Raw genomic sequence first — 18,329 nt, forward strand, 5'->3', positions numbered from 1 at the left:
AGACCTGTTACCTAAATAAAGAGACTATAAACTATGAACAGTGCACAGCCCCAGAGGGCGTGTTATTAGCGCTGGCACCAGGCCAGACCATTAGATATCATCTCAAGACCACCAACACCTGGGGCCTTTTTTGCAAAGCCCATGAAAGGACCGGAAGCATAATCCACATTTGGGGGACAAAGACACCAGAAAACTATAAAGGAGAAGCTCCCTGCATGTTACTTTGCTCAGACTTGGAAAATTATTCCGCAGCTCCTGCATTGAGTTTGAGTAGATGATTCTTGGTTGTGTATGTTGGTGGGTCAGATTTTAAAGCATTGGATTGCAATTATATTAATGCATATTTATATGAGTTTATGTATGCATGCACTAAGCTATACACATGCACACACAGTCATACTTTTATAGATAAAATATTCAAATTCTGAAAAATTAATTGGGAACAAAAAAATGTTATTCTAAGCAAATGTGCTCCTAGAGTATACCATATAAAGAAAGTAATGAGAATTCAATAATTCATGTAGATACACTGACAGAAAAAGTCATCACAGAGATCTAAAACTCAGTTCTGTCCATTCAAGGGCTCTGTGGTGACCACAGACCTTGCTGTCCTGGGGATACCCTGATGATGCATTATATAAACGGCTGCTGAGAAATAGCATGGGCTATTTCAGGGAGGTCAGGGAAGTTCCTTCTACTATGAGTATTCCCATAGTCCACTGCAAGGCATCCCGGAGAGAGCCCCCACGGGCTCCTTGTAAAATCTGTTCTTTTAAGTGTACAGGCCAAGGGCTCACCATCTGGGACCCATAAACTCCAGATTTTATGAATTGCCTCAGAGAATCCGTGAACCCTAGCTGTTGTAAACAAAATTATAGGTATGTTTTTTCAGACATTTTCTAAGGCTTTCACAAAGTTCTCAAACCTCTGTCATCCAGAAAAACTTCTGAATCATCAATTCAAAGATATTCTAGGGTGATGACTTCAATAGATCACCAGTCCTCTAAAATATCACACACATTTTAGAAGGAAAGAATTAAACACCCATTACCATTTAAATATTGCTGTTAGAAATAAATGATATTTAATACTGTATATCTTAAGGCTTGCCTTTTTAATTATATCTAGTAGCCTTTAATAAAGTATTATTAATCAATACATGAATACATAGCCTAATATATTTCAGATATGGTTGCTTTCGTTTGCTTTTAAACTTCACAAACAGTTCACCTGAAAGCTATCATTTGCAAAATTTAAAGTTTCACTTCTAGTTTATCTCAAGATTTATCCACAAAAAAACATATATTTATAAGTTCATATTTCTATAATTTTTATGTGCCTACTAAATTTCAGTTCAATGTTAACAAGTACAGAAGTAGATATTTCAGAAAATTAAGCAGACTTTTCTTCTTCTTTTTTTTTTTTTTTTTTTTTTTTTCAAATTGCAAGCTAAATTACAAAGGGAACCTAAGGTAAATCTTGATATGCATGACCGTCAGCTGTGAGCACTCCATGTAGGAGTGATGCTAAGGCCTTTGCTTGAACTATTCCATTTAATCCTCACAAAAGCTTTACGATAAGGATATTTTCATCCCCACTTAAACATGAAAGAAATGAAGACTTAGGGAAATTCAGTAACTCAGCCAGGAACCTGGATCCCACAGCTTATATGTTTTATCTCACTTCAAATCCTGAGCACATTAAAAGCAATTTATTGGTATTTATTGCTCCACTTTCAATTCTCGCCACGAAAGCCATACTAGGTCTGGTGGCTCTAGGTTTCTTCCTCATTTTTATCTTCCTGTTCATATAATGAAATATCTTCTTCCTTAAAACAACTTCAACTTTGTCCGTCTTTTCCTTGATATGCTGTAGTCTTGCATAGAAAATAACTAGCAAAAACAAAACCAGAATCCTTGAAAACATGCCAAGTAATGCTCCTTTTCTTTCATTGACCTTAACAAAATTTTACACCATAGTAGCAAAAAGAAAAAAACAAACCAAAAAAAAGAAAGAAAGAAAAAAGAAACAACATGGTTGCAGTCCTGCTTTTCAGGATACTTCTCTCACACACAAATTAACTCTTTTTCCCCCCTGGACAGTACAGTAAGTTCCTCAGCCTTCACAATAAATTAAATCAAACAAAAATGCATTATTAATACAACATGCTTCTTTCTTCCAGGTCAAACTAAACATGAGAAATATGTATTTATTAAATTGGCCTCTTCTGGAAATATTAGATATAAAAATGATAGTTTTTATTTAAAATGCTGTTCAAAATCAGTAGAAGTTGTCCAAGTTGTTTCAGACTCCACAATTGACAGAGGAGTCTGAAATATTGTCCGATGCCATTGCAGCGCAGATGTCCAAGTACCTGCTCAGCTGCAGGACCTGTGAGAGCAGCTGTAGTGGCCACTTGAGACAACATTGCGTTTTGTTTAGAACCTTCCTCAAACCCAAATACTCTGCTTGCTGCTGCCTGTCTTCTACCCTTCAGAATCATCTCTCCACTCCCACACCTGATTTCTATTCCTATAATTCTGCAGGAAAACAAAAAACAGGACAACTTCCTCAAATAATCTCTTTGTTGTCAGATCAAAAATCCTGACCTCCTTTGATCTCTTTCCAGCATTTTCCTGTTGAAGCTTCTTTTTTGGCTGTGGTGGCAAAGATCCTCACTGGCTACAGCTTTCTCTATGTCAGTCTCTCTGCCCTTCTTTTTCCTTCTTCCAAATACTAAATGTGCCTGGGTATCTGAGTTGGGTCCTCGGGCCTCTTCCTTTGAAAGTCAATCTACAATACATGATTTCCTTAGCAATCTGATCCCAACCTATCACTTTCATCACATATCTATTTCTCAAATTTTGATTCCTAGCTCCCCCTGGAGTCAAAAATCCATATATCCAACGGACATTCCCACTGGGCTCTCTCAACAGGCATGTCGGACTCAATATCAAATAGAATTTAGCATCTTCCCCTTCCCCAGGTGGCCTCCCTATTTGGTCTTTCCTAGTCCAGTGAATGATACCACAATCCACCCAGATACTTATGTCTGAAAACTAAGGGTTGGGCTTAACATGTGTTTGTGGATTGGTAGCGATCACTCAAGTCCAGCATAGGCACTTGATTTTTGAATCCCCAGCTTGGAGTAATGTGTTCCACACATAGGTGCTCAAACCACTCCCCCCCCCCCCCCCCATTAAACTGGACTAATATCAACTGCTTTTCTGAAAGTGGAAGTAGGAACATGGAATTTCTTCCTTAGTATTCTTCAGTGGCTCCCTATTCAATTCATGACATCATCCAAAGTCCTCGCAGAGACTCTTAGCCCCGAGCCCCTACCTTACTTCTCTCTCCTTCATATAGTCCCACCTTCAAAAGTACCCTGAGCTCCAGTAGAATCCAACTACTTGTCATCCTCAAGGAACAATCACCTCTCAAGACTTCACATTTTCTCAGATGTGTTCTTTTTGAATACCCTCTCTCCTGTTTTCACTAAAGTTCAGTTATTTCCAAGGCTTAGCCTAGCTATTGAGTGCACTCTTTCAAAAACCCTCTATAACTTCCCATAACATCCTCTGTGAATCCCTGTGAACTCAGCACCTCGTTACAATTACTTGCCCCTTTACCGGTCTCCCCCCACTGGCCCATGAACCTGCTAAGAATCAGGCTGTTTTCCATGTCTGCACCCACTCCAGCTAGCACAGCACCTGATCATTAATGACTGCGTGTTGAAGAGATGAAAAGGTTTGGGAAAATTCACAAGGGACGCGTTCTTAACTCCTCTTTGGAAAAAAATGAAAAGGTAAAATGTCAGTACCACTAGAGGGCACATAATTATAACAGAATTTTCCACTACACCAGCTCACAGGAGATGTTTTCTGTGCGGATCAACCTCTTCACAGAATTTCTAAATATATGACTCTTAAAAATATCAAACAACTGTATTCAGAATACTTCCATGAAGAAGTGTTTAATTGGCTGAAATAAAGAGAGCAGTGCTGTCAGAAAAAATGAAATCAGGTACAGCCAAGTACAATAAACAAGGTTTTATGAATATAACTGAATGTAGTGTTAGGAAAAAGATCAAAGTGCAATTTCAATAAACTGATACTGCAAGATTTGTGACTGTTTTATAATTTCCAATACAAAAAAAAAAAAACAAGTATCTATGCAGGGAAGCCCTTATTTCTGCAGGAAAAGTGAAGAGAAATATTGAGGCCATTTCTGTATTTAGAATAAAACCCCAAAGCCTGCTTTAAAACCACAATAGAAATGTTTTCTTTTGGAAAGAGAAACTGTCAAGATTATTGACACCCAATAATCAGTAAGCTTTTTATTTCAAACGTTAACATAATTTAGTAGTTAAAATATTTTTTGTTTGTTTCTGTGAGCTTTGTTTTATTTTTTATTTGTTTTCATTGTTGACACTATTACATGTATCTCCATCCTCTTTCCCTGCTACCCCTCGCCAGTAAATATCATAAGTTTGGGTCGTGGCTCAAATACTTATTAATTTTGAGAGATGATTAACTTGTCCACAGCTATTTCTTTTTCTGTAAACTGGATAGGAATGCAGTGTCTACTTTATAAGGCTAATTGTCAGAATCAAGTGAAATAATTTTTGTAAGTCACAGTGCCTAAGGCACAGTAACATATGCTAAAACGTGCTATTATTTTTTGCTTTGACAATGGTGATCAGCACATTATTAACCCTTAGGAAAATCAAGTTGCTGTAATGAAAATGGTAAAACCTTTTGGGCCATTTCTCTCACTATTTGTTTGCTCATTTCTCAGCGTCTCTTCACATCTACATATACTCACACCTATGCTCTTCCTGTATTCCTGGGCAAAGGCTGTTCTGAAAGGGCCATGCCTCAGCCCCTGTATGGGGCTGGGCTAGGATCCCCACTGTGTAAGAACCTGCAAGTAGTCTGACCAGGCTCAAATGACCTCTGCTATTGCTCTGGGTTATATATTTATATTCTCTGATTATTTTCTGCTTGTTAGAGAAACATCTTGAGAAATAGCATCATATCTCTTACTGCTAAGAATTCTTGATTGATGAAAAATGGTACTAGGGCACACAATGCTGATATGTTTTAAATACTAAAGAGAAGGTAAATATGTTTATTGAACCAATGGTTATAATAAGATACCTAACAAATGCAATTAAATTTGCCATGCTTATTGGTTTGGTTAGAACTTGATAGAGGGGGAAAAGACTGAGGAAAAGGGTGACATAGCTTAAAGGGCTTTCTATTCAGGAGCAAGGAGATTTCAGTTCTGCCTCTAGGCCTACAAGGCTAACAGGAGCCTCAGGCAAGTCATTGAACAGCAGCCAACAATGGATTTCCACTTCTTCCTCAGTAAGTTTCCTTTTGCTCTAAGTTTTGAGGAATCTATTATTACCACTCTGGTTGGCCCAGGAACTCCACAGTGGTTCAAAGTACACCCACATTGGGGGGTGGAGGGAAGGCATTGTATTACTCACTAGTTGATCAGAACCTGAACATGACTTGATGGGAGGCTATGTGAAGTGGGAGGGCTGAGGCTAATGGGAAGATGGGGAAGCACAGGAAAAAACAAGACGGGGAGAGTCAGCTCAGATCCAGTTATTCAAGTCTCTCGTGGGTATCTCTACCTCTTGTATAGAATTTCAGTATTACTATTGTAGAGTACCTTGAGAAGAAAAGTATAGTGGGATAGAAACACACTGAAATAAAATATTTCCAGTACGGTAACTATTTCCAACTGAAACCACCTCCGTGTAGACTTCAGAGAATAGCAGTTTCCATGATCAAATTTCAGGCAGGCATCTTACAATGTGTAGAGAATGAGAGGTTGAAATCAAACCCATCTCCAAAGGATGGGGAGGGCCAAACAACTCACATGCTCCAAACCCCCAATAAACTTTTGTCTTTGAAAAAGGTGGTCGTCCTTTAACGTGTATGTCTCTTTTTTCTTAAATTTCTTTATTGATTAACGTGTTATATATGTGTCCTTATTCCCCCATTCCTCCTCGCCCTATCACCCCCACTCATGCCCTCACCCCCCTGTTGTCTGTGTCCTTTGGTTAGGCTTATATGCATGCATGCAAGTCCTTTGGTTGATCTCTCCCCCTCACCCCCACCCTCCCCTACCCTTTGTAGGGCTCTAATGTAATTATTTATGCACAGACTATGCACTCTATTGTTTTACTCTTTGCCCGATATGCCCATCCTCTCTTCTGATATCTGGGTTTTAATATTTCAGCAAAAAGGAATGAAAGGCGGCTGGTTTCCTAGCAACATCTGTATTCAAAGGCACGACAGAAAAAGCTTAATCGCAATACTTTGTTTCCCCCACAGTTAACTCCTGCCTCTGGAGGAAAGTTAGCAGGTAGTAAAGGAAGGGAGATACTTACAGAGACTCTGATAGGAGAGGCTACGCAGCCTCACTTAAATAAAGCCATCTTCTTTGTGTGTGTGTGGGGGGGGGGGGGGGGGATTAAATTTATCTTTATTATTGAAAGTAATACAGGTGTATCCTCTCCCCCCTCCCATTGACCCCTTCCAGCCCCTCCCCAGTCGCAGGCCTTCACCACACTATTGTCTGTGTCTATGGGTTATTCACATATGCATACAAGTTCTTTGATTCATCTTTGCCCACCCACCCTCATACCATATTCTGATGGAGATGCCCACCAATGGGTGGAAGGCACACAGAACTGGAAGGGTGATAGCTGGGTTCCTACTAACCTCCCTACTAACTACCTGTGAATGCAGGTCCCTTCTCCTCTGGGCTTTCGCTCTAACCAGAGGTTACTTTAGAAGAGATGACCCCCAAGCTCCTTCCCACTACTGATCTGATTTTTTTTTTTAAGTTTAATTGCATCTGTTTCATCAACATCACGGTTTCACTGATATTATTGCTGCACCACCAGGCAGGCATCGCGGGATAATTAAGCAGCTGGCTCCCTTCCGGGGAAACATCCACGTCCCGCCTTCCAGAGACTTCCTGTCTGCACTCCAGGCCCCTCCACACCAACCACCACACCAAGGAGATGGAAGTGGTCTGACTTAGGCAGCGGTGGCGGGTCAAAGTTTGCAAGAATAAAAGCCTCTTGGTGAAGAGGAAACCGTTTCCTGGAAGAGGAAAAGTCCAGATTTTCACGTTGAAAGAGTGCATGCGAGTCATTTTAAGTCTCTAGATCTTTCACCCTGAACGTCCCTGTAACAGAAACTCCGCCGGGAGTCAGTCTAAATATAGCAGCAGCGAACTCCCCCCCAGCCAGAAGCCCGGGCCCTCACACAGCCATAGAATCGGATCAGAAAGCTTGCTCCAGGGCGCACTCCGCATCTGCCTGGAATAGCAGAGCATGGAGCAATCGCTCTTGCACCTCCACATCGCGTGGGTGTGAAGGGTAATAAGGGAAAGCGAGAGTGACTCTGGGTATATTGGTGCTTGGTGCACACTCAGCCAAGTGGCATCTGTGCCAGCTGCCTGGAGCGAGTGGCTGCCACGGACAGGCTTGGGGAAGAGGAGGGAAGGAAAGCAGAGTCCTGCCAGCGGCCGGAGCCGGCAGGCACCAGGGCTTCAGGAAAATAATAGCAGTAACAATAATAAAAAAAAAAAGCCAAAGTAAAACAGTTAAAGGGAACTACTGCCAGAGGCAGAAAGGAGCCGTCCCGGGGGCGTGGGGGTGCGTGTGTACGGGAGAGAACTGGGAGAGTCTCTCCTCGGGGAGGAGACAGCAGAAATAAGACTTTTGCTCTAGCATTGCCTGCCTGGGGTTTTTGTCTGGTGGGAGGAAGAAGGCGCAATGGAATCACCACTTTGCGACCCTGTGCTATGGTTCTGTGGTGGAGGCTTCCGTTCTTTTCTTCAGTTTAACTTAGGGATCCTTTTCTTTAGGGCTGGGGCTGGGGGTGTGGAGGGGAGGTCTGCTCTCTTAGGAGTTCCCAAGCCCGGGTCCTTTCAATGTCCCCACGCTGACTGGGATGTGTCACTGCTTCGACTTTATTATAACACAGAACTGCTGGCGGCCAGAGGCCAGAGGCAGCCGGTGGCACCCTGGCCTCTCTCCAGGCCTAGGGCGCTCGCTCTGGGCTACATGGGTGTCCCAGGTGGGGGGGAGGAGGGGGCGGGGTTAGCCAGTCCCAGCTCCCCGCGCGCCCCTCGCCCTGTAAGTGACAGCAACACTACAGCTGGGTGGGGACCCCAAAATACTGGTGTCCTGGGCTCCCCACCCTCCAGGATTTTCTCCCAGACCCTACGGCGGCGTTGCTGCCTCTTCGAGACTTCGCAGTTTTAACACTTTCCCGGACTTAAATGGAAATTTATTGAAGGAGGGAACCGGGTGTGTTTGTTTGTTTGTTTGTTTTTGTTTTTGTTTTTTCCTCCTGTGCTACGCGGCACTGTCAGGCAGAGCCCCCAGACGAGGTGTTCACCCGCGGAGGGGCCACTTTGGAGTTTTCCCCCGTCCCGATCCTGCACCCCAGGGCTGGGGAGGATGGAGAGTTTTACTCGCGGGCTTGCTGTCTGATCCTGCGATGGAGTGAGCCGCGGGGAGGTGCCCGGTGCCCGCCTCGCCTTCTCGGGGCAGCAATGCCCCGCGAGGCTCCGCACGAAACTGCCCAGGACCGGGGAGCCCTGAGGGACCCGACAGCCGCTGCCCGAAGCGCGGCCCGGCGCGCCCGCTCGGGACGGACTGGTACCTGGAGGGCAGGGCAGGGCCGATCCCGCTCACACACCCCTTCCAGGGGGATGGCAGGACCTGGCACAGCGCCGTAGCGCCGGGAGGGGAGAGCGGCGACCCGCATCTGCAGCTTCTCCTCTGGGCACGAGGCAGACGTAACATCCCGGACAGCTCCGAAGCCCCGTGGGAGGGGACCAAACCAAACTTGCGCCTCGGAGGAGAGAGCTTTGCAGCCCCCCGTCCCCGCCGGGGGAGGGGGCAGCCGCAGCCTGGGCGTGGAAAGCCGAGGGGGAGAGGAAAGGGGGAGCCTGGGGCTGGGTGTGCGCGCGTGGGAGCGCGCCTCGGAGCGCCCCGCACCGCCCGTGCGGCCCCGGGGACACTTCGGACGGACGGAAGGAGCGGTGGCCGCGGGCAGCGAGAGAAACCCTCCGAGGGATGCCCCAAGCAGGTCCGGATTGCGAATTCGAAGCTCGAGGCTGCTAGGAATTGGAACTCCTCTCCCTCCTCCATACACCCCCTGCACCCCAGACCCGAAGCCCCCGGCGGTTTGCAAGCTTTTGGCTTCGCCCGCCCACCTCCCCACCCCCCGAGGTCGAGGGCCCGGGGCCCGGGGCCGCCCGCCGCGGCTTCCTCCTGGAAGCCCGCCCGCCCGCCCGCCCGCGCGCATGAGGCCGCTGCCCCCGCCGCCGGCGCGGGCGCCCCCCTCGCGGTGCCCGTGGTGATGCCATGCCCCGCCACCACGCGGGAGGAGAGGAGGGCGGCGCCGCCGGGCTCCGGGTGCAGAGCGGCGCGGCGGCGGCGGCGGGCGGGGGGCGCCCGGGCGGCGGCATGAAGGATGTGGAGTCGGGCCGGGGCAGGGTGCTGCTGAACTCGGCGGCCGCCAGGGGCGACGGGCTGCTGCTGCTGGGCACCCGCGCGGCCGCGCTCGGCGGCGGCGGCGGCGGCGGCCTGAGGGAGAGCCGCCGGGGCAAGCAGGGGGCCCGGATGAGCCTGCTGGGGAAGCCGCTCTCCTACAGCAGCGGCCAGAGCTGCCGGCGCAACGCCAAGTACCGGCGGCTGCAGAACTACCTGTACAACGTGCTGGAGCGACCCCGCGGCTGGGCGTTCGTCTACCACGCGTTCGTGTGAGTACCCGCGCCCCGCGCCCCCACCCCCGCCCCTGCCACGCCCGCCGCGGGGGGCCGCTCCCCCGGGACGCGCTCCGCGCCCACGCCCCGGCCCGGCGCGCGCGCGTGCGGACACTCACACACGCACATACACGCGCACACACACACCCATACATACACGCACATACACACACACACACACACATACACGCACACCTACACTCGCGCGCGCACACGTGATGCTTTTATTTCTCTGCACGTGTTGATGGTCTTCCACCCCCCGTAGCCCCTCCGCTCGCTCCCCCCTCTCCAAACGGGACCCTGTCTCCGCGCACCCACTGAGCTGGCGGGCAGCTCGAGGCACCCAAGGCGGGAGCCAGGCGGACGTGGGACCGACCGGAGCCGCGCGGTTAATTGGGAGCGATTAGGTCCCGAGAGACAGTCCACTCCGTCGGATAAACTCCGACGGAGCGGGGCGCCGGGGAGCTGGGAGATGCCCGGGGAGGACGTGTGCCCGCCCGAGGGAGGCTTGTGAGAGTGTAACCGGCGGGGTTAGGAGGCGGCGGCGGGCACGTCGGGTGCAGAGAGTCGGAGCTGGGGAAGCTGCGGCTGGGGGGGGGAGGGGGGGGGAGCCCGGGTTTAAGTGCGCCCGGAAACACGCCTCGCCACCACCTCTGCCGACACCACCTCTGCCGCCACCAAGGGAAATGTGTCTGTGCCCCTCTGTGCCCGCAGCCCTTCCTGCCGCAGAGGTGGCTCAGGTCTAGAGGAGGCGAGCAGGGCCGGGCCAGGTGATGCTCCCACCAAAGGGGCGGAGGCCCCGGGGGAGGCTGGCACGGGGGAGCCCTGGCCCAAGTGCAAACAGCAGGCGCGCCGTGGACCGCCCCGGACAGGGCTCAGGCAGTGGGTTAAGTGGACATTTGTGGCGCTGAATCAAAGTGTGTGTGTGTGTGTGTGTGTGTGTGTGTGTGTGTATGTGTGTTAAGTAAGCCTTCGCCATCTAGCAGGGAATGCTTAATGAGAAAATGATTGGAAGCAAATGTTTATTTTCCCCTCAGGCATTTAAAACCTTTCAGTGGCTTTAAAGTTTACTACTGTTTTTCCCACAACGTCCATTCATTCAAGTCTTCTGTGAGAGTTAGGTTTATCTGGACCTGTGAAGGCAGTTTTATGCCATGACGCTCTTTTAATTCTTTTCCCTTCTTTTTTTTTTATTCTCCTCTCTTTTTAGTTCTTTCCCCCCCCCCCCCCCTTCTTCTTGTCTTTTTATGTGAAAATAAAATACAGAGATGTCAGCCTTAGGAGACCAATAGAGAAAGTAGCAGCCACTGGTACTTTCTTGTTTCCGAGTAAATCTGTTTTTCGAAAGTGTGAGCTAGGTTTCTTTTAGAAATGAGGCCTGCCATCCAAACATAGCTTTCACCTGGGACAGAGGATTGGCCCCTACAGAAATTTCTTTTGAAGTCACGTGGAAGAAGGGGCTGGTTTTGTAAATAGGTGAACCTGGAATTTGACCACGTAAAGAGTCAGGAAATTGGTGGTCTACAATCCGGGGGCTCTGGTGTCTGGAAATTTTTACAGTCCCAGATTGATGTGAACATGTAGTATTAGGTAGAACATTCCAGCCAACTTTCCATCTTACAACGTACACAAGGAGAACGTTGTGTTGTATTATTATTACATCAAAAGGCATAACATTTATTATTCACTCGTTTAAGATTCACATCGATTTAGAAGTGGTTACTTTAATAAATGATAGACAAAGAGAAACACTACTGATGTTTTTTAGTCCAACTCCTCCAAGTTGATATATAATGAATCCTATTACCTAATGAGCCTGATAAATAATTTTGAGCTGTCAGGATCTACTAAAACATTCAGCAATAATGATCTGCACTCATTTTGGCAGCAAAATATATACTGTATGGATAATGACTCTTTAAAAAAGGAGTATGCTCAAAATATTTATAGCTTTGAAATTTACATTATGATGCCTTTCGTGGCCTTTCATTTGGAAGTAAATTATGCATTGTATATTAACAGAGGGTTAGAGACAAACTTGGTTGGTGCTCACACTTTGTATGACCTATGTGTTGCCCTTGAACCTGAAATGGGTACAACGTTCTTCCTCTCCCCCCCCCCCCCCCCCGTGTGTTCATCTTTAGCAGGTTTCTATGGCCTTACAGAATTTCTAAATTTTGACCAATGATTTTTTAAGTAAGAGGTTCAAGTTTGGATGATTCTCTATTCCCTAGGCTTAACCAGTCTATCAATGTCTTTAGTGGCAGATATGAAATAAATGATGTAGTTTTCAGTACAATATGCTAATGTGAAGCGTTGTACTTTACATTTCTGGAGTGTGAAATTGTAACGTTTGATTGAGCTTTTAGATAGAGGTGCTAGGTCCACATTAACGCAACGAATAGTGAGTGTCATTTCCTGGGAGATGGTGCGACTATAGCCAACCGTGGGGTACAGGCCATCTTTGGCAATTGCTGCGTATGATTTAAATGAGCTTTAGAATAGTTGGATTTTAAATTAATAAAGGAAAGTTAGTTTGAGCTGTGAGTCTAACAAGACTATTCATAATAAAGGAAATTATAAGAAAATTATTTCTAGAAGGGGCGTAACTAACTATTTCCCTGCCAGCCTGGGAATCCCCAAATCTTACTTTAATAACAGTTTTTGTAGCACATTAAGGTTCTTGCCAAGAACAAGTGTGCTGTGATTAATGAGGTACTTCAGGGATGGATTCAGTTGGTAGACCCAAGTTTTCACTGCCAAGAAGCAAGAAAAGTGTGTTTAAAGTTCTGTTTCAGGTAAAAAGAAAAGTGTTATTAATTATGCAGAAATCATTATTATAATGGTATCTTTAATGGTATAATATGTGGTGTAAAGTATATATATATCCTAGCCTCCTGATGAGAATGCTGGCAAGAACAAAAGAGGTTTACTTCAGATACTTGCTTCCAATCTTTATAAATTGGTGGAGATTAGAAAGTCCATTCCCTTACTGTTCTTTAAGATTTACCAGTCAACTATGTTTCCTGGTGTTTCCTGTCTTCAGCTGTTCTTTATTTAATAGACAAGCTATTCAACTATGAGGTGACATAGTTCTTTGAATGTTGTCTATTTTTAATCCCTCCTCTTTTTAGGAAAAGTTTACAATAATGGTGGTAGTAGAGGAATACATGATTTGCACTTATGCATCAAATGTACTTTCAGAAGTAGCCTGGGAAACTGTGGCAGATACATTGTAATTCATCACTTTGTACAGTGTATCTTTGTCTGGTGTAACGTCATGAATCAGAGTTTATAGATATTTTAAACTAGAAAAATTGTCTAGTCACTCAAGCTAGGAACCTGAAAGTTATCCCTGATGCCTTCATTTTTCTCATACTTGCTCCTAATGGCCATTCAAATGATCACTTAATTCTATGTGTTCACTTTCCAAATATTTTTCAAATCTGTTCCCTTTCCTCCTTCATGACTGCCACCAGCTCTTGTTGTTTCTCAATGTTTCTCCATTCGATTATTGGATATTCTCCTACTTAATTATCTAGTTTTTGTTCTCAGCCTTCAGGCTCTATTTTAACACCACAATGTTCTCCCTAAAATGAAAATCTCATCATATCATTTCCTTGATTAAAATATTTTTATGACACTTCACCATGTACTCATTCATTCATTCATTCATTTACCCATCTGTAATCATGTGAGTGTCTACTATGTACTAATCCCCAATTAATAAAGCAAAAAACCTCCATTATCAAGGAGTGAAAATGACTACACAATGAAATGACTAGAAATTTGTGAACAAGTATGAAACAACATTATCTGAGTTATTATAAAAGTAAGTACAAAGTCTCAAGAGAAAAGAGAGGGAAGTAGAAATGAAGGCAGAAAAGTAAGCACAGGCTTCAAAGAGGAAGTGAGGAGTGAACTGTTTTGACAAATGAGTAGTTAATTTTTAAGTGGTAAAAGCAAGGGAAAATGAGCAATCCTGGTAGAGAAAACAGCTTGGGCATAAAAATGGAATTGTGAATCAACACAGTAATTCTAGATACTGTTAAGTATTTTCAGGATAAACACAGCGACAAGAAAAGAGAGTAGAGAACTTGAACTTAGATGGCCTTAGATGCTAGCCATGGAATCTAGTCTTTATCCTGTAGGCAGTAGTGGTCATTGAATGGTGATAATCAAAGGAATGATGTAATCAGATACAAATTTTGGAAAGATCTGTCTTTCATTGGTTCAGTGAATGGATCAAAGGGTGCAAAATGAAGTCAGTATGGCCCCGACTGGTGCTGCTAAGTAGTTAGTAATTTCTGGTTTGATTCCTGGCCAAGGGTACTTACCTGGATTGCAGGTTCAATCCCTGGTCCAGGTGGGGCAAATGCAGGAGGCAACCAATTTTCTCACCTCTATCTCTCTCAATCTCCCTCCCTCTCTCTCTCTCTCTCTCTCTCTCTCTCTCTCTCTCTCTCTCTCTCTCTCTCTCTCTCTCCTCCTCCTCCTCCCCTTCTACCCACTCTCTAAAATTCAATGGAAAAAATATTCATAGGTGAGGATAAACAACAACAAAAATGGAGTCAGTATGGCTTGGGAAAAGATGATAGTGGTTGTCCAAGTTTTCCATTCATTCTTGTATTATTTAACCTATAAATTCATTCTACAAATATCTGTTGACTATGTGCCATGAACTGTTCAAAAAAGGTGAGAGATGTTTACCTAAAGAACTTGGGCAGTAACTGTGGGGACAAGAAGGAGGAGTTTAATTTGAGAAATGTTAATTAGGTAGAATTGGCAGATTGTTTTCACCAGCCTGACATGTAATGTGAGAAAGATGATTCTGATTTGGGTGATGTGTAGAATGAAGGTACCCCAAACCAGTACTATATGGGACAAAGGGTGAGGGGCACATTTTCAAGACAATATAGTGAATTTAGATTTGGACTTGATGAGTTTCAGATGTTTGTAAAACATTTAGGTGGAGATTTTAAGTAGTAAAAGCACAACTGTGAACCAGGTACATTTGGTCTCTTACAAGAACAATTTTGATGAGTAGAGAGCACTCAATAAAATATTTTTGAATTAATGCATGCATTTACAAATATAGATCTTAATCTAGATGTCTAGATTAGATATTCATGTTTGGAAGCCTCTAGCAATTCTGTGGTAGTTAAGGTAATGGGTAGAATGAGTGAGCTAGCTCAGAAATGCAGAGTAAGATCTAGACATGGCAGAGGACAGAGTCTGGAGAATACCAACATGAAGCAGTGAGTGGAAGACTAAAAGTCTACAGAAAAATATGACAGCAACCAAAAGGCCAAAGAAAAAGACAGGAGACCTTATTTTCACAAAAGCAGAGGAGGGAGTTTGTAGTCTTCACTTTCCAGTGTTGTAGAAAGGACTAGAAGAGGCGAGTAAGATGTCATTGGCTTGGTCATGAAGGAGGTAACTGATGGCCTTTGCTACAGAAACTTCAGTGGAATACTGAAGGTCATAAATGTGATATCAGTGGATTGAGAATCTTAAGATTTAGGAAAGTGAAATAGTAGTGTAAGTTAACTCCAAATTTCTTGGAATAGCTCACAAGACCTTTCATGACATGGCCTCTGCCCATCTTTCTAATCTCATCTGTAATTTTTACCCTGAGCCTCAGCTTACTCTCCTATGCTTCTCTGCTATGTCTTTGCTCATGCTGTTCTCTTAACTCTTTCCTCTTCTTGCACTCTGGCTGTCCAGCTCCTACTATTTCTTCAAAACACAATTGAAGATCACTTCTTCTTGGACAATGGTCAGCAAACTAATTAGGCAACAGAGCCAAATATCAACAGTACAACGATTAAAATTTCTTTTGAGAGCTGAAATCCGACTTCTGCACATGGGCCATGAAGTTTCAATTATACTGTACATGCACACCCACACATGGTATTTTGTGGAAGAGCCACACTCAATGGGGCCAAAGAGATGCATGTGGCTCACGAGCCTCAGTTTGCTCTTGAGCATTGCTTTCTGCCTGCCAGAATGATTTAGGTACCCCAGTCTCAGGTTCCATTACACTCTAGGAATGTCATTATGATGGTGCTTGCTCCACTGTAATGTCATTGTGTGCTACTTGGTCTGTCTCTCCCACAGGAAGGTGAGCTCCCCATACAGAAAATATACTTGTGTCTGAGTCCCAAGGACCTAGCATGTTGTATTTTATCTTGTGTAGTTTCAATAAATGCTTGCTTAATGAGTAAGTAAATAATGTTCCCTGGCAGTGTTCCATAGAGGAATTTCTGAATGAACAAAAGCTGAAGGAACTACCAATGCATTTTTATTTTTCTTGGAATATACTGATAGAATTAAGAGGAAGAAGTATGGGGGCAGAAGAAGAAGAGCAATTTCTTTGCACCGAACTTTCCCACTAATTGGCTTTGTGATTTGGAATAAGTCATTTCACCCTTTTGAGTCTCTAAATCTTTGCGAAATGAGGACAATAGTGTCTATGATCCAGCCAAGATGATAGAGGATATTGTAGATTACCTAAATACTATTATTAGGAGGAGTATTTGTAATATGAAGATATCTGATTTTATTTTTTTTTAAGCCTGGGACATACACTAACAGGGTATTGGTGATTTTCTTTGGATGGTAAGGTTATTGCTGATTTTTATTTTTATTTCTTTTTTAACTTGTGGATAGTCTTACAGATGTTCTCTATTTTCCCTCCCTTTCTCCACCTCTATCCAGCCCCTATCCCACCCCAGGCCTTCACCATTCTATTGTCTATGTCTATGGGCTATACACATATGCATACTAGTCCCTTGGTTAATCTCTTCCCATCCCTTCTCCCTTCAATCTGAGATCTGTCAGTCTGTTCCATGCCTCCATATCTCTGGACCAATTTTGTTCATCAGTTTATTTAGTTCTGCATATATAAGTGAGATCATGTGAATAATTGTCTTTCTCTGACTTGCCCATTTAACTTAGCATAATAATATCCAGGCCCATCCATGCTGTCTCAAAAGGTAAGAGATCCTTCTTTATATAATTGCATAGTGTTCCACTGTATAAATGTACCACAGGATTTTTTATCCACTTATCTTCTGATGGGCACTTGGACTATTTCGAGATCTTAACTACTGTAAATAATGCTGTTGTGACATAGGGGTGCACATATTCTTTCTGATTGGTGTATCAGGATTCTTAGGATATATTCCTAGAAGAGGGATCAATGGCAGTTCCATTTTAAATTTTTTGAGAAAACTATACACTGTTTTCAACAGTGGCTGCACCAGTCTGAATTTCCACTAGCAATGTACTAGAGTTCCCTTTTCTCTGCATCCCTGCAAGCACCTGTTTGTTGTTTTATTAATGTTAGCCATTCAGGCAGGTGTGAGATGACATCTCATTGTCATTTTAATTTGCATCTTTTCACATGTCTATTGGCCTTTGCCCTTTTAAATTTTTTTTTATTTTTTAATCATTTCTCTTCCTTAATCTCTGAACTTCAGAGCCACCCCCTAATTGGTCCTTTTAACTTTACTTCCAACTCCTGGGGAGATCTATGCCACGTAGTAGCCAAAGTGATCTTTCTAAAAGAGAGTTCAACAAAACACATCACTCATCTGCTTGGAGGAGGAAACCGTTATTGCCTAACTCTACCCAGTTCCTCGAAGTCAAGGGCACTCTTTATCTTGTTCTCTGCAATATCATCAGCACCCGGAACAATGTCTGCCACATAGAAAATCCCTCATGCATACAGCTTGTTTCACTTACTGATACTCCAAATCTTCAAAATATACTACTGCTTTCCTGGTAGAAGGTGAAATTTTGCTTGGTTGACCACTCTCTGTGTCCAGGCTCAATTAGACTCAATGAAAAGCTTTGCTATTTACATAAACATTCTATTCTGAACTCAGTCTATAGAAATTGTTCACATTTCATTTTTGCTTTCGCATTCCTTAAAAATCACAGATTTCTTATAATGTAGAGAGGCTTTATATAAATTATATTGCTTTATACCCTGTTAGCAAAATGCTCGATGTACCCTTGAAATTTGTTTCCAGAAATTTAAACAATGCTATAGTATTGGAGGAACATATAATTATAATTGTTGGAAAGTGTTAAAAATATTAGTATTGGGAATAGGATTACCTAAAAGAAATAAAACGTAAGAAAATACTATTTCAAAATGGAATGAAGTCTTAATACAAGAAACACTATAATCAAGGAAGATAGCCAGCAACCTATTGATTATTGCTTCTGAAGAAATGGTGCCAGTTTTAATTTTTAATCGCAAATGGCTATTTTGGCAGATGAATATACCAGGAGAGCATGTTTTATCCCAACTCAGTGGTGAGAAACTACTTAAAGTCCAATTGTTGAATAGCCATAATTCATAGTTACGTTTAATAATTTATAGATGTTTACACTTTAATTTCCTTTTTCTTCAATCAATTGTTTGAAATGGTATTTAGTTGCAACCTGGGAAATAGATTGCCACACAACTGCATTTTTAAATAATTATTGAAGTTTCTTGATGTGTCTCA

At 43.8% G+C, this 18,329-nt stretch overlaps 1 protein-coding gene across 4 annotated transcripts in view; it reads left to right on the forward strand.

Moving 5' to 3' along the window:
- Window positions 1-8,957: 8,957 nt before the first annotated feature.
- Window positions 8,958-18,329, forward strand: part of KCNQ5 (potassium voltage-gated channel subfamily Q member 5) — a 497,952-nt gene continuing 488,580 nt past the window's right edge. For all 4 annotated transcript variants that reach the window (XM_084889231.1, XM_084889228.1, XM_084889229.1 and 1 more), the window contains exon 1: window positions 8,958-9,804. In XM_084889231.1, the coding sequence (XP_084745357.1) occupies window positions 9,407-9,804 (398 nt within the window). In that variant the 5' untranslated portion in view covers window positions 8,958-9,406. The remainder of the gene's footprint in view (window positions 9,805-18,329) is intronic.

Source organism: Pipistrellus hanaki, assembly GCF_964339955.1.
Source record: "Pipistrellus hanaki genome assembly, chromosome: 7".
Classification (NCBI taxonomy): domain Eukaryota; kingdom Metazoa; phylum Chordata; class Mammalia; order Chiroptera; family Vespertilionidae; genus Pipistrellus; species Pipistrellus hanaki.